Raw genomic sequence first — 14814 nt, forward strand, 5'->3', positions numbered from 1 at the left:
TTTATTTGAAATAAAGCACATCTCTGGTATAATATAACTTGCAATGTATGACTTATACGACCGGTGGGTGGAGTTGACATCGCGTTTGGGTCCCACCCAGGCATAGTGTGTTCAATTTCTCGGCTAGTCTTCCATCAAAACACAAACATTTTCCGCTTACTGTGGTGGTAGTAGGAGATTTTCAAATATTGTCAGGTCATTCATAACCCGGGAATATTTGTCTTTATTTTAAATATTTATAATAAAAGTAAAATAATAAATCAATAATAAAAGATAACGGTCACAACTAGGAATTGTACCTAGGATCGGATCTCTTGTCTTGCCTGGACAGGCAAGACAAGGCAAACCACTCGACCATTCGGACCTATTAGAACAGTGGTTCTTAACCTGGGTTCGATCGAACCCCAGGGGTTCGGTTGAGGGTCAATCCGCACCAAATCACCCAGAAAATTTTGGATTTGTCACCCACCATCTCAGATTTTGATGAAACTTTAAATTTTTAATCCTTCCATATAGATAAGAAAATATACCAAATTTTACCTTCCTACCTCAACTCGTTTTTTTTTTATGGGCAGTTGAAGTTTGGGCAAAATAAGCGTTTTTACATATTCCGAGCACTCCGGAAGAGCTTGTACCTTCAATGAAAAAAAATTGTATCTTTGTCATTTATAGTGCAAATGCAATGAAAATTTTCAATATTATCAAGAAAACTATGCTGATTGCAGAAAAAAATAAATAAACCCTTTACATTTATCTACTTGACTTTAAAAAATTACCAAAAGTAATTTTTTAAGTAATTTTTGGGACGGAAAAGGTACTTTACAAAAAAGCAATATCTCGGGAAGGTACAGTGTTAATGAAGTAATTTTTTTTATTCATATCTACAAATAGCATAGAATCACATACAAAAATAAAATTCATGGCATTTTACTTGCTTCAATAAATAAAATCCATTTTAAAATTTTTTCAAACTTTTTGTAATTTTTTTTTTATTCTTATCTACAATAAACATAGTACAACCTAAAAAAATAAAACTCCTGGTATTTTGTGTGCTTCACAGTGTAGAAACGTTTTTAAAATGAGAAATCTTAATCATACAGAATTGTTCCAAGTTTTTTAAAATCTAGATACTGTATTTGCAAATAAAAAAAGTCAAACTTATTCGGTCCTTTACAACATGCTGGTAAGCTTGCAATGTAAGCTTAAGGCACCAACAAAATAATGTACCTTGTTCCTTACCCTGAATGCATACACCATAGCAATATTTTATAACAAGATCAACTTTTTAACTCTTTTCAATACAAAGTTAACTCTTTAAAAAACAAATACAATAAAAATAAAACAGGCAATGTAGGATTAGGTTAAATGAAAGTACATTACAATAATATTGTTTACAAATAAATGTTCAAGTTCATTTTTTACTTTTATTCTTGATCTGACCCATAAGATGGTTGAACTTTTGATCAGCATGATGAACGTCTTTTTCAAGAAAGTAGTAAGCTCTTCCTGAACCTTTTGTTGTGGGAGGGTCAACGATATTAAAAATATTTTGTAGTGGAACAAAAAAATATCTTCTTTTTGATGTGGCCAGTAAAAGGATGGAGCTGGGCCAAAAGGATGCATAAACTTGATTGATACATCACACTCGTCTTCATCTTTGGAAACCACAAGTCCAAAAAACCAATGGTTGTCATATACGCAAGCTACATAAGAGTTTGTACAAATTTGTACCATACTTAGTTGCTCAGAGCGATTTCGTTCCCCACTGAAGTTAAAAATCAAAGCATAATCTGAATCTGAACTTATCCTTTTTGTGCCAACTTCATTTTCAGACAGAGGAACAAAGCAGTGGAAACCTCGAGTGCCTGGTATTGTTTTAGCTTGTGAAAAACGCTGCTGTAATTGTTGCCTGCAAGTGAATAAGCTTTCTTTTCTCAGCAAGTAAAAATATATATTTTCTACTCTCGACTGACAAAACTTAAAAGTTTTGTCTACAGTTGTGATAGTGTTGCCAGGGCCAAGTTGCAAACTTTCTCTAGTTAGAAGACGTTTTACTGTTCCACCTATTCCATCACAGGGAGATTTCCCATGACTCGTAGCAAAAAACGACCAACATGCTTTCAAGTTGAAGTCTTTTTGATGGTGACACAGATTTAAAAAGTTTTTGCAGTTTTTATATTGCGCTGCGCAACCATCAGTAAAATAATGAACACTTTGAATTTGGGGAAATTTTTGATTTAAAAATTGAGCAACAATTTTTTGAGTTTCGTAAACGAAACTTACATCATGTTCCAAGTCATCTGAAATTACACACAAGCTTGACACTGTGAGATCTTTGCCAGGCTCTTCACAAGTGTAAATTACCACTGGGTGGAGTGAATAACTGTCTTGCGTCCAGTGGTAACCCTGGACTTCATTCTGGATAACATAGGAGAAGTTTTCACTGAAGTCTAATAACACAACAGCTTCATTTATCTGAAGCTGTGCTTTTAGGGACTCTTTGAGATATTTTGATTGAGACTTTGTTATAAAAGAATGAGGAAGAAGTTTTACAAGACTCTTCACAAGATGTTCTACATATTCATGAAAGGGAACTGTAACTGAAACCTGCTGTGTTCTATCAGTAGTTACCCATGCACTGTATGTAATTTCATCTTCTTGGTCCCATTCTTCAAATTTTTCTAACAAATGTTTCTTAAGATTTTCACTAGATGTTGAACACTTATCGCAATGTCGAAGCATACAGTCTCTATTGTTCTTTGAGCACACTAAGTAGTCCATTAAATCATTGTACGTTTCTTCACTGTCACAAGCATTAAGAAGCAACACTACATTTTGATGAATTGCACAAACGCAGACAGAATGAGAGCCTGGAGAACCTACTGGCACACACCATTTGGGACGCAACCAACAAAATTTCGAAATCCCAATTTTTGAAGCAGGGTATTCAAACTTGAAGGTAGCATAAAGTTCATTCAGGTTACAAAGCAATAGTCTTTTTTGTTCATAAACATTTTTGGTTATGCTAACTTTACCTTTTTTCCCTGGCATAACACGAGAAAATTCATCGTTTTGGTAGAAATTTTTAACCAAAGTAACTGTTTCTTGGTCTAATGGTTTTCCTTTTTTTGGATCAGGTAAAGCAATGATACCATTTTCATTTAGTAGCTCTCGTGCTTTACGAACTGAGTATTCACCAACACTGAATTCTTCAGCAACCTTTTTTCTACTCCACGAAGTTGGAGCGAGAGTTAGAAGCTGAATTCTCTCACGGCGTGTAACTTGTGTTTCCAATTTTTTTTTAACCAACTCAACAAGCCTGTCCATGTCATTAGCTTTTTCTTGAATACATCTTGGTATTTTTGCATCACATTTTACTGGGGAAAATTCTTTTTCTAAAACTTTACTTACTTTTTTCTTTAAGGTTGAACAAGCAGAATCTAACTTCCGTTTAGCGTAACTAGACTTACTGTGGGATGGTATTGCATGTAGTTTAAATGGAGATTCTCCAATGTCAGTTAAAGAAGTGTTGATTTCTTGTAAAAAAATTTCTTTGTTTAAAACATTTTCAACTTCACTTATGTCTTCTTGAAAAGTGTTAAGCTCTTCAATTTCATTGTTAAGGTTTTGGCTCTTACTAATTTTTGCTCTGCATGCATTACAAATTTTTTGTCCAGGGATTGCTTTATTAGTTACTTTTAGAATGGTATTAATGTTCTCTGAAAATTCCAAGGATACTGTTCTTAAAGTTTTTGTAATTTTCCTTTTGTGGCTTTGGAACGGGTCAAAACAAGCTTTTTGAAATGTTTCATATTTATTTAAGTTAAATATTCTGTGGTGCTCACAAATGTTGAAAACCAAGTCTGTAGATACAAAACTTCTTTGTTGAATAAGCTTTTTTTCAAATTCACTTAACAAATCCACACTCGTTAATTTCTCTGACTTAGTATAACTTTTTTTGTGACATTCAGTACCATTATGTTGTCCCACACTACATTTAACTAAACTTGTTTCGATTAGAGGCATTTTAACAACGTACACCATAACATGAAACAACTACTGTATTTATATAGATGATCACTGCTTTGAAGCTGACTCAGAATTAAGCATGTCAGAGGAAACAAAGCATGTAGTATCCTGCAAACTTAGTGATGAGGCAGATAGTAATTTTCATGTTCTGTCTTGTTCTTGTTGCAGATACATCATTTCCATGTAGTGACTTGTCTCTAGGACTGTTTCTTTGATATTAGTCCATTCATTCAACCTATATTACTAGCTATATACCTAAACTATAACTTGCCCAATTACAAACTAAAAATGGATATTAAAAAAAATCACAAAAAGTTTGAAAAAAGTTTAAAATGGATTTTATTTATTTTTGTATCTAGATTTAAAAAAACCTAGAACAATTCTGTATGATAAAGATTTCTTATTTTAAAAACGTTTCTACACTGTGAAGCACACAAAATACCAGGAGTTTTATTTTTTTAGGTTGTACTATGTTTATTGTAGATAAGAATAAAAAAAATTACAAAAAGTTTGAAAAAAGTTTAAAATGGATTTTATTTATTGAAGCAAGTAAAATGCCATGAATTTTATTTTTGTATGTAATTCTATGCTATTTGTAAATATGAATAAAAAAAAAATTACTTCATTAACACTGTACCTTCCCGAGATATAGCTTTTTTGTAAAGTACCTTTTCCGTCCCAAAAATTACTTTTGGTAATTTTTTAAAGTCAAGTAGATAAATGTAAAGGGTTTATTTATTTTTTTCTGCAATCAGCATAGTTTTCTTAATAATATTGAAAATTTTCATTGCATTTGCACTATAAATGACAAAGATACAATTTTTTTTCATTGAAGGTACAAGCTCTTCCGGAGTGCTCGGAATATGTAAAAACGCTTATTTTGCCCAAACTTCAACTGCCCATAAAAAAAAACGAGTTGAGGTAGGAAGGTAAAATTTGGTATATTTTCTTATCTATATGGAAGGATTAAAAATTTAAAGTTTCATCAAAATCTGAGATGGTGGGTGACATGGCCTGGATGATTTGGTGCGGATTGACCCGTGAGTCAGTCTCGGGGGTTTGGTGGAGGTCAAGACCTCCGACTTATATTTGATGAAATCATTGAAATTCAGCAGAGCCAGGTTCAACAGCAACTCTTCAGAACAACATCGCTCTCAACGTTTTGGTGCCAACAAATGGAAACATACCCTGTTATTGCTAAGAAAGCTCTGGACATTTTTATACCGTTTGTTACAACATATCTTTGCGAGCAATCCTTTTCGAAGATGCTAGATATAAAAACGAAGAAGAGGAATAGACTTTGTTGTGAAAATGACATGAGAGTGGCACTTGCCAAGGTAAAGCCGCGAATTTCTGAATTGGTTTCTGAAAGGCAACAGCAGAAGTCACACTGATTTAAAGTAAATAATAATTAATATGTTTCATGTTTTGATTTAACCATTAAAATATAATGTTTTGATCTTTGTTTTTTTTTATTATTTTGTACACCTATATATAAATATATACCATGTTTTGAATTTGTAAAAATCTAATTTTATTTTTCAAATTAGGAGGGGTTCGGTGAATGCGCACATGTAACTGGTGGGGTTCGGTACCTCCAAAAAGGTCAAGAACCACTGTAATTAGAATATGAGGAGATATGCTGTCAAGTATCATTTATTTTTTTATTGTTATCTTTTATTTTTCTGCGTCTTGTTCAAAATAAGTTTAAAAAAAAGTTGTTCCTGAATGAATTATTCAATTACGACCTTACGGGATTGAATCAATAAACGCTCAATAAATATGCTAGTCTTTATAGTAAGAAACAGTCTTTATGACTGTTTACTTTATTTCTATAAATATAATAATAATAAAATAAAAAATATTCTTACCGCACAATACGATGAAATGAAAATCTGAATTACTTTCTTTGTTAAACTTGTATGTACCTACATCTGGAATATCCAACATTGAAATTAATACCTATTATATTGACATGAATATTGAATGAACTGTTGGCTCACCTCTCTCACCTTGCTTGACACTGCGCCGATTTTACGAGAGTTCAACTAATTTATAGGTAACTAGCTGACGTGTACCCGGCGTTACTCAAATTTTCTTTGCTTTTAATAAATATAATATCCACATATTATTTATATAAAACCTTAAATACCTGAAAAAACCTGAAAAACCTTCAAAACCTGAAAACGACCTCACGGTCAAATACTAATGTTTTAAAAATGGATTTGGCCTAGGTTAGCTTCATGTATTAAACAAAAATATTTTTTTAGAAAACATCTTATTTAGGAATATTTTCAGCAAATAACAGGCGAATAAGAGTCTATAGAGAAATATTATACTGATTTTTGCAACAATGCTGCATTTGACGTTCATTAGAAAAATATGTTGGGTAATTTCGGTGTGAAAAGACATGCTAAACGTCTGTTTTTCTTTTACTGCTAGTGCTAAAAAGTCTTTGCCTATACAAGGGCGCACGATTCAATGTCATAATATAATAACAGGCGAATAATAATTATATTATTAAATTTGATTTTAATTCTAGTTCTACGAATTAAACACAAAAACAGTAAATATAATATTTACCTACCACTATTTTATCACTGCACGCCATCTCTAAAATATATATAAAAATACACAATAGTTTAAAAACTAATTTATCTCATATACCTCTAATTTAAAATAAAACGGGATTTAAGTTACTTTTCGTAGGTAGGAAATTCCAGTTCGCACCCTTAAAAACATTTTAACAGGAGTTCTCAGTTATCAAAAGAAAAAAAAAACTCGGTCATAATTAATTAGGGTAAGATGCGTTTTAATCGTGGTATTTTATTAAATATTCAATAACTCCTTGATGAAAAATTAATGATTTTCGTAATTTTAATTTCTCGACAAAAGACCTTAGCATTATGTTATTTTGTAACAAATATAATTTATTTTTGGAATAACTTAATGAGTAAAACCTCGAATTGTGTTATTTTATTATTGAAGATATTCCCTAATATTGTCTTCAATAATAAAATATTCCAATTTGTAGTTTTACTCATTATGTTATTAAAAAATATATATTCATCCTAGACTTGCAGATAAGAAAATAGATGTAGCACATTACATTGGAGGGAATAAAATTACCTTTCCCGACGGCTGTGTGAGGAAACTGATTGTTTAACCTCCTTAGCCGCACACGTCAGGACTCTAATTTTTATTGTAAAAAGAAGCTACATTTATTTTAAAACGAATCTAGACCCTCCAATGTCCCTGCATGCATGATTGTTAGTACGAAATAATGTATGCATACTTACATTAATAGTAACACAAAATAAGAACACATATGAAATGTGTTCGCCTGGTGGTTTGGCATCTAAAATTAAATGATAAATAAGGAGCACAAATTTTATAAGTGGAAGTATGATTGAAACATAAAAATATACAAGCCGCGTATCGAGGGCAGTTTACCCCACTATCACGGGGCGGTCCCGGCAAGAATGAGCGTGGCAAGCGGCCTGGCCACAACGATCCCAAGCACCCGCGTCCCTTAGCCAGTTTTCCGAGAGTACCCTCGAAGAAATGTAAATGGGGGGAGGGGGGGGGGGGGAGATACTCCCAAAGACCCTAGGGAATGAAGTGAGCCTCAGGTCACCGGAGGCAGGACGGAAGGGGACCGGGCTCGCGCAAACATTCCCCAGGCCCGCTCATGATGCCGGGGGAGGCACCCGTGGTTCGTGGGATAGCCGCTTCGGATTAATGTCACCTTACTGGATGCAGGAACAGGGTCTATCCGCCCCCGTGGTGGGGAAATGAACAATACAGTACGATAGAGTTCAGTTCGACAACCTATTCATAAACCAATTTGTTAGTAACAAATAAAAAGGCAAATAACAAACGTAGAAAATAAGTTGTGATCAACAACAAATTGACCGTTCATAATGCATGCATGATTTTTAGTACGAAATAATGTATGCATACTTACATTAATAGTAACACAAAATAAGTACACATCTGAAATGTGTTCGCCTGGTGGTTTGGCATCTAAAATTATAATAAATAAGGAGAACAATATTTACAAGTGGAAGTATGATTGAAACATAAAAATATACAAGCCGCGTATCGAGGGCAGTTTACCCCACTATCACGGCCCAAATTCAAAAGTAAAAGGAAGAATGTGCATAAAAAAAAAACAGTGTAAAGAATTGGCAAAAACGGTGTAAAAAGCCAGTATACACAATAAATGAATAAGAAATAATAAAACAAACAAATAAAATAATAAATGCATTGCGATCATGCCATAAGACAAAGAAAGTAAAACCAATGAGTATATCTGAGATGGAGAATTTCACTCAAGCCACCATAAAGTCCTAATGTGCACATCAATGCATTGATTTTTCATTTAGCACATTACAAAAAAATATGATATATTTATCCAAGACACTATTTAAATAACATTTAGTTAGAGATGATTCGTGCGATCATACATAAAGATAGCAGCCAATAAAAATTAAGATAATGTTGATAGTTCTTATTCGAAGTATGACACAGTTAAATATGTCAGAAAAATAGGGTCGGATTAGCTCAGTTGGTAGAGCGGTGCCCCGGCAAGGCGAAGGTCCTGGGTTCAAGTTCTAGATCCGACCTATTATTTCTGATTTTTCTGCTTCAAATTATCGTTTGAGAATCGCTAATATTGTCTTCAATAATTGAATATAAAATTGGTAAAAAATAAAAATAACTTTAAAAGCTTTAAGCTTCATCGTGATATTAATACAATCTTACGAAATAGAAAAGGTTTTTTAAAATTAAAAAAAAATAGATCGGGAGTAACGCATCTACCAACTGTGCTACCGAAACTTTTATCAATTTCATATTTCTTTCAAAACTTTTCATATTATTTAATTTTTATAAATGTTTATTTTATTTTGTTTCAGTTGAGAGATGGTGGAAAACGAAAAAGCATGATCGTGACGACCAACAACAGAGTAAAGCCTACCATGGAGATATACAGGCCACCTAGTAAGTATCTAATTTTGATGACTTAAATAATAAATTTAATATGCAAACGAGAAAAATATCATTGTTAATACTTACGTTATTATTTGTTAGTCATGTGTGGCTTTGTTATGTGTGTGTATAATATATTTAGTGACCAGACATGAACAGGCAGGTATTTGAGGTATTCCCCCAAACCTCCCCTTTCCCATTTCCCTAGCATTCACATTATATATATTTTATTATTTCTTAGGTACCTACATATTTTATGCTAAGCGGTCGTGCACGTGTGGTAGTAGTGTAAAATGTTAAAAGTACTTTCGATTCACTAATTTGAACGAATAAATACATAATTTCATCCAATTAATTACGTCTACAAGGGATCGAAAAGAAAATCTAGACTCCTTCAACGGAAACAATCTACATCAAGCACGAGGGCCTCCATCGAAGCCATGTTAGTGTCTCAGACGCCAGGGCGTACGTACACTCAACTGTACAGGGCCCTGCACAAATTTCAATGCGCCCACTGTTGAATTTGAGAGCCACATCTGATCTGGAGCCCCCAAAATACTTAAAAAAACACTTGACTGTAAACTTTGTGCCTTAAACGGGCCTTCTTCCTATCCTCAAAATATACTTCACACTGCATCCTCAAAGATGACATTAAGGCGATGCACTACGTAGTGATGCAAAATCATGTGTTTTTGGATTGAAAATTTGGTCGCCTAGAAATGTTTCAGATGCTTTAATTTAATACTGCGAGTAGAATACATCTTGGCCTTTGAAATAATCGAGTATTTTTTAGATAAGTCTTTTTATAAGCCCAGAAAAAATAATGTATGAGGCCTATGAGAACTGCTTTAAAGTTCAAAATCTCCTACTTACGAACCCATTTTCGGTTATGATTTTATTGTATAATGTGGCAAATTAAGTTATTTATAAAATGATCGAAAAAAAATTAAATATTTATGCCTGAACATCCACAAAATAAAATAAAAGGCACTTTTTGGCCGTGTTTTTTTCTTGCATAAATCAAAACAAGCGGATGGTGTTAAGCGGGAATTTAAACCTTATCGCCATCTACGTAAGGGTTGTTATTGATAGCGGCTCAATTTAAAATATTACACGATGTAGTGCATCGCCTTAAGCCCTGAGGGGACTTATTACCCTCAAGGCCTCCTATATGGACTTTAAAAAGAGGAGTTCACTACGAATCGATTCATTTATGTCTATAATTTTTACAAAATATTTGACCATCTCCGGAGATAATAGCTTTGCAAAAATTCGTCTCCCTCTCCCGACGCAATCAATTCAAATGAATCGATAAGTTCGGGTAATTTGAAGCCAGTGATGGTTTGGGGGATAAAAAGGCCCAAGTATTGTGTAAACATACCATCCACGTTAGCGGAAGATCTTTCATGGTAGCCAAATAATCGGTGATCTAATCAAATGTCAGAGTAACCCGACCGCGACAACACATAATAAAATATCAATTTAATAAAGAAATAAAAAAAAACATTAAATGATCGGTGCTACTTCGGAAGTGTTGTGAGGCACGCCTCAAAGTAAACAACGATTTTAATTAATTGTATTGATGTGGCAGAAGTCGTGAACTCCATCTAAACCTTGTTCCTGTCTTGACTTGACGTTATCTTCTTTGTTTTTGTGAGCTATTTTTGTCACAGCTGTAATTTTTTAATTATCCTGTATTGCAACATTTCTCCTTGTATTAACTTCGTGTAATATGTAATGTGTTGTAATTGGACATGGTCCGTCAGTAAATAAATAAATAAAGCAGTGAGTTAATTAATTTACTATATCACTTAGTTAATTTCGATTCCATATGACTTACCCACCCCTTCCGCGTATATGAAATACTCCGAGGCTGACCCTAACTGTCTCACCTCGTACTGCGTACAATAATAATTGTACCGCGTTTCCAGTGAGCGGAAATCCACTTGTTCCCTGCATTTATAATGCGTTAAAATATTATAAACACAACCAGTCCTAGTGAAATACATATATATAATATTTAAATCGAAGTAATTTTAATTTTATTTTAATATTTTGGAAATATGGATAGGTGTATCTTTTTCCCATTTTCTCCTCTATTTTTTAGGGGAGGCACAGCCTCTCCTGCCTCATTGCACTAACCGCCACTGTTTGAAGCCATTGGTTCGGTTCATACGAATCAGTGAGTTTGATTCATATCTATTGTGTAGATTCTTGAAAACATAAAAGATCGTATCATAGTAAGTAGCTCGTAGTATTATTATACTTGAATGAAATGGAATCTATAAACAGATTTATGATTGTGGAGATGAATATAACTTTATCCCTACTTCCTATTCGCGATCTTACCACACAGACGGGCTAGGTTTGTATAAACAAAGTGTGTAATTACAGCCTATCCAATTATTAGAATAGGTACGTATGTATCATTTATTTGATTCCTTTTTATAATGATTAATGGGCTATGAGAAAGTGCGTGAGAATATTTTCTATTCATATCATAATATATTTTTACGAAAACACAGCGTAAGTACAAGTTTTGTACTGTATTTGATATGGTAACCTACTATGAAAAATATTATTATAATGATCGAACAACGAAACTCTCCGAGATTATTTTTTTTAATATTTAACGTTTCCTTTCCATTGTATTCATAGGCGTAATCTATAATATTAATTATCATTAATATTCAGTACACGAAATATCGCGCCTTGCATTCTTGAACAGTACGGTTTAAAAAGGAAGGGGCCGTTTAACAATATTTTAATGACAGTAATATTTTATTTGACAGGTAGGTAGTACCTATATAATTATGCGCATGAGCTGAAAGAACATAATAAATTTAAAAATAAACCAACTCTATTCAATGACTCTATTTCCATTATGAATCAGTGTTTTGAAAACAGAATTCTGTACCCAGACAGATTCTCATTTTAAAAAAAGAATTATTATACTGATTTACTAGTGAATCAGTTCATGAGTGTAGCCGGAAAATGAAAAATGCGATTTATATATGCTGCCTATTTTTCAAAGAAACTTGGCGGCCATTCGGTCAATTTCTCACCATTTAAAACCTACCGTAGTAGCTTTCCGCTGAATGTTAGTTCAGTGTTTAAAACCTAGCATATACTCCTTCTGCTATAATATTCACTATTCACCATATCTTTCATAACCAATGTTGATTTTTTGCTCCTTAGTCCGGAGCTAGCGTCTAGGTGTGTCATTTTTCTTTTATTTAAAAAAATATTTTTGAGTGCTTTTCTCTACCCTTTCACTGTCATTCGTTTGTGGCCCGTGTCATATTATGTGGTATATTCAGCTATCTCTTGAAAAACCATTTAAAAAATTCGATTTTGTTCAACTTTCTGCTTCAACATTTTGCTTTCAACGTTCATATGCATGCGTATGGGAAAAATAGGACTATCACGTTAAAAGGTGGACATCTTACAACTCAGTAAAAACTCTTCTGATCGTTTATCATCTGAGATACTCCGTATCGTCTCTGCTGGTTTTTTTTTATATCTTTTGTAAAATATAATATTAAATTTTTCGCTACACTTTCGTTCACCTGATCGAGAAGTTCTCAGTCAGGTGAACAAAAAAGCTTTAGCAATTCGATTTCATGTCGTGGTCTTCTTGCTTATACATTATTTTAAAACTAATCTAATCCTCAATTTTGTGGCAATGCACGGAGCTCTTTGATTATCGGTGTCTTTTTCACGAAAAATAATTCATACTAATTTCGTTTTGGTAAAGTTGATAAACTCGCATTTCTAAAACAATAAAATCCCAAAATAGCAAAAACTCAGGAACTGAGACCCAACGCACTTTGTGCGAAAAATGCGCTACCTTGAAATTGTCCAAACGGCACAAAAAACATGATCGGATTATCAAACTTGTACGTATCTCACAAAAAGATTGGTAAATGTGAAATGAATAAGTAGTTCACAGCGAATATACCTTTAATAACTAGGTTAAAAATAAGAATGCAACCCTGTTGCCCGTTGTTCCTTTACGCGCGTTCGTATGATGTTTGCATAGACAATAAGCTTACGGATTTTTCGCTGTCATGGCGGCGTCGTGTCCAAAGTTATTCAATTTAAAATGACATCACACGATAATGATATGGCAGGTGTTCGCGTTGACGGAGTGCAACAACAGCAGAACAAGCTGAATGTCCACGCCAAAGAGTTCACAATGTCCAAGCACAACGATCTGCAGACTTCCAGGTGAGTTTTCCGGGATTGCTTTTCAACTGTTTCTCTAACAATTTTCCGTTTGCATTCGCGTTTTTTTATGATAGATAGTTTTCGCAATCTTAATTAATAACATTATTTGATGAAGAGTAGGTATTTTATCAAAATAACAATGTTTTTTTCTTTGAGTGTGTAGAAATTAATCTTGTTCATTCCAATGAATAATAATAATATTGTTTTTGGCTTTTTGTACATACATATATTTAAAAAAGTTTACAATTATTAATCAATTTAACATTCGCTTTAACTAATCTCTGTACATATTATGTTGAAATATATATTTTTTATTTCTGATTAAGTATTATTTTTATAAAAAGTCGTTTTAAACCTCCGTCATCATTTTTGTTCAGACATGTTTTCAAATTTAGCGCTGTTTCGGACATCTGTGGTTAGGATGATGAAGCATCTGTGTTTACACTTAAAATTTTAATGATAATTATGACACATTTTACATTTTAGGTACCTATCCCCTTTCCAAAACCAACAAATCGTATTTTTATTTATAAACCTCGTTATTCAATTCATTCCCAGGAGAAGCATTTTAGTGGTATCATCGAAAATTTTGATTCCTTCTCTCATAATTATTTGATATTACTTAGGTAGGTAGGTACTATAAGTAATATAAAAATATCTATTTACTTAAATAATACTACAAATAATAATATATATTCGTACAATAAATGTGCATGAATTTAAAAATAAATTTAATTTTTCTCAAGCAAAAACTAATTTGGTGGATTATAATAATATTACTTATACATTAATTTTTATAATCATTTTAGATTTTGTAAGAATTCAAGAGGCATTAAAGATATTGTTTTTTTGAGATAATAATAATAGCGCCCAGCTTTTTTTTTTTGAGATAGTAGTAAGGATATTTTTCACGAAAAACGGCGCTTTACAAATTATCCAAATATTATTATTATTAATAAAATAATGATACAAAAAATATTTACTTAGTCAATAAACATGCAATTGAGGACATTCTGTATGTTTATGACAAATTGTTGTTCACCTACATAATCTAGGTCACACCTGAAAATATAAGTTTACGAAATTAAAAATATATTTTTTGCTATAATTGTTTTAGGTAGGTAAGTACAGTACAATCATTACTACAACCAAAACATTTGGTTAGTCTAAATAAAGAAGGTAGCCATTTTAATTCCTGTTTTTTTTTTAAATCATTTATACACAGGAATTATATCAGTAATATAGAGCATAAACGGTTTACAGATTTACAAACTTATCTGCAGAAGTAACGATTGAAGGAAGCAGCTAAAAGAGGAATAATAGATGAAAAAAAAAATTGCAACTGGTAGCAATTTTGCACTTTCCATTTGTGCACTATGTGTCATTATTTTCATCTTTACAATCTATCCCATCAGACAGTACATTTTGACATGATGTATGTGTGTTAGTGAAATTTCATGGATCTATGTAGGTACACCATACATGTATAACTGCTGATTGAGTTCATATATGTGACAATGTGTAAATCTGGTTAAAGATAAGATTCCATCTATTTTTTAAGAT

At 32.7% G+C, this 14814-nt stretch overlaps 1 protein-coding gene across 3 annotated transcripts in view; it reads left to right on the plus strand.

The window, feature by feature from the left end:
- The window catches only part of LOC149420354 (uncharacterized), a 42551-nt gene that overhangs the window by 20832 nt on the left and 6905 nt on the right, over positions 1–14814 (plus strand). Inside the window, exons 4-5 of one of the 3 annotated variants that reach the window (XM_089636635.1) lie at positions 8949–9033; positions 13146–13251. In XM_089636635.1, the coding sequence (XP_089492761.1) occupies positions 8949–9033; positions 13146–13251 (191 nt within the window). Of the gene's footprint in view, positions 1–8948; positions 9038–13145; positions 13252–14814 lie in introns of all 3 variants that reach the window. The other 2 variants (XM_089636636.1, XM_089636637.1) reach the window with 2 other exon arrangements.

This window comes from Hesperophylax consimilis, chromosome 10, assembly GCF_061612785.1.
Source record: "Hesperophylax consimilis isolate HC1 chromosome 10, BYU_Hcon_1.0, whole genome shotgun sequence".
NCBI classification, from domain to species: domain Eukaryota; kingdom Metazoa; phylum Arthropoda; class Insecta; order Trichoptera; family Limnephilidae; genus Hesperophylax; species Hesperophylax consimilis.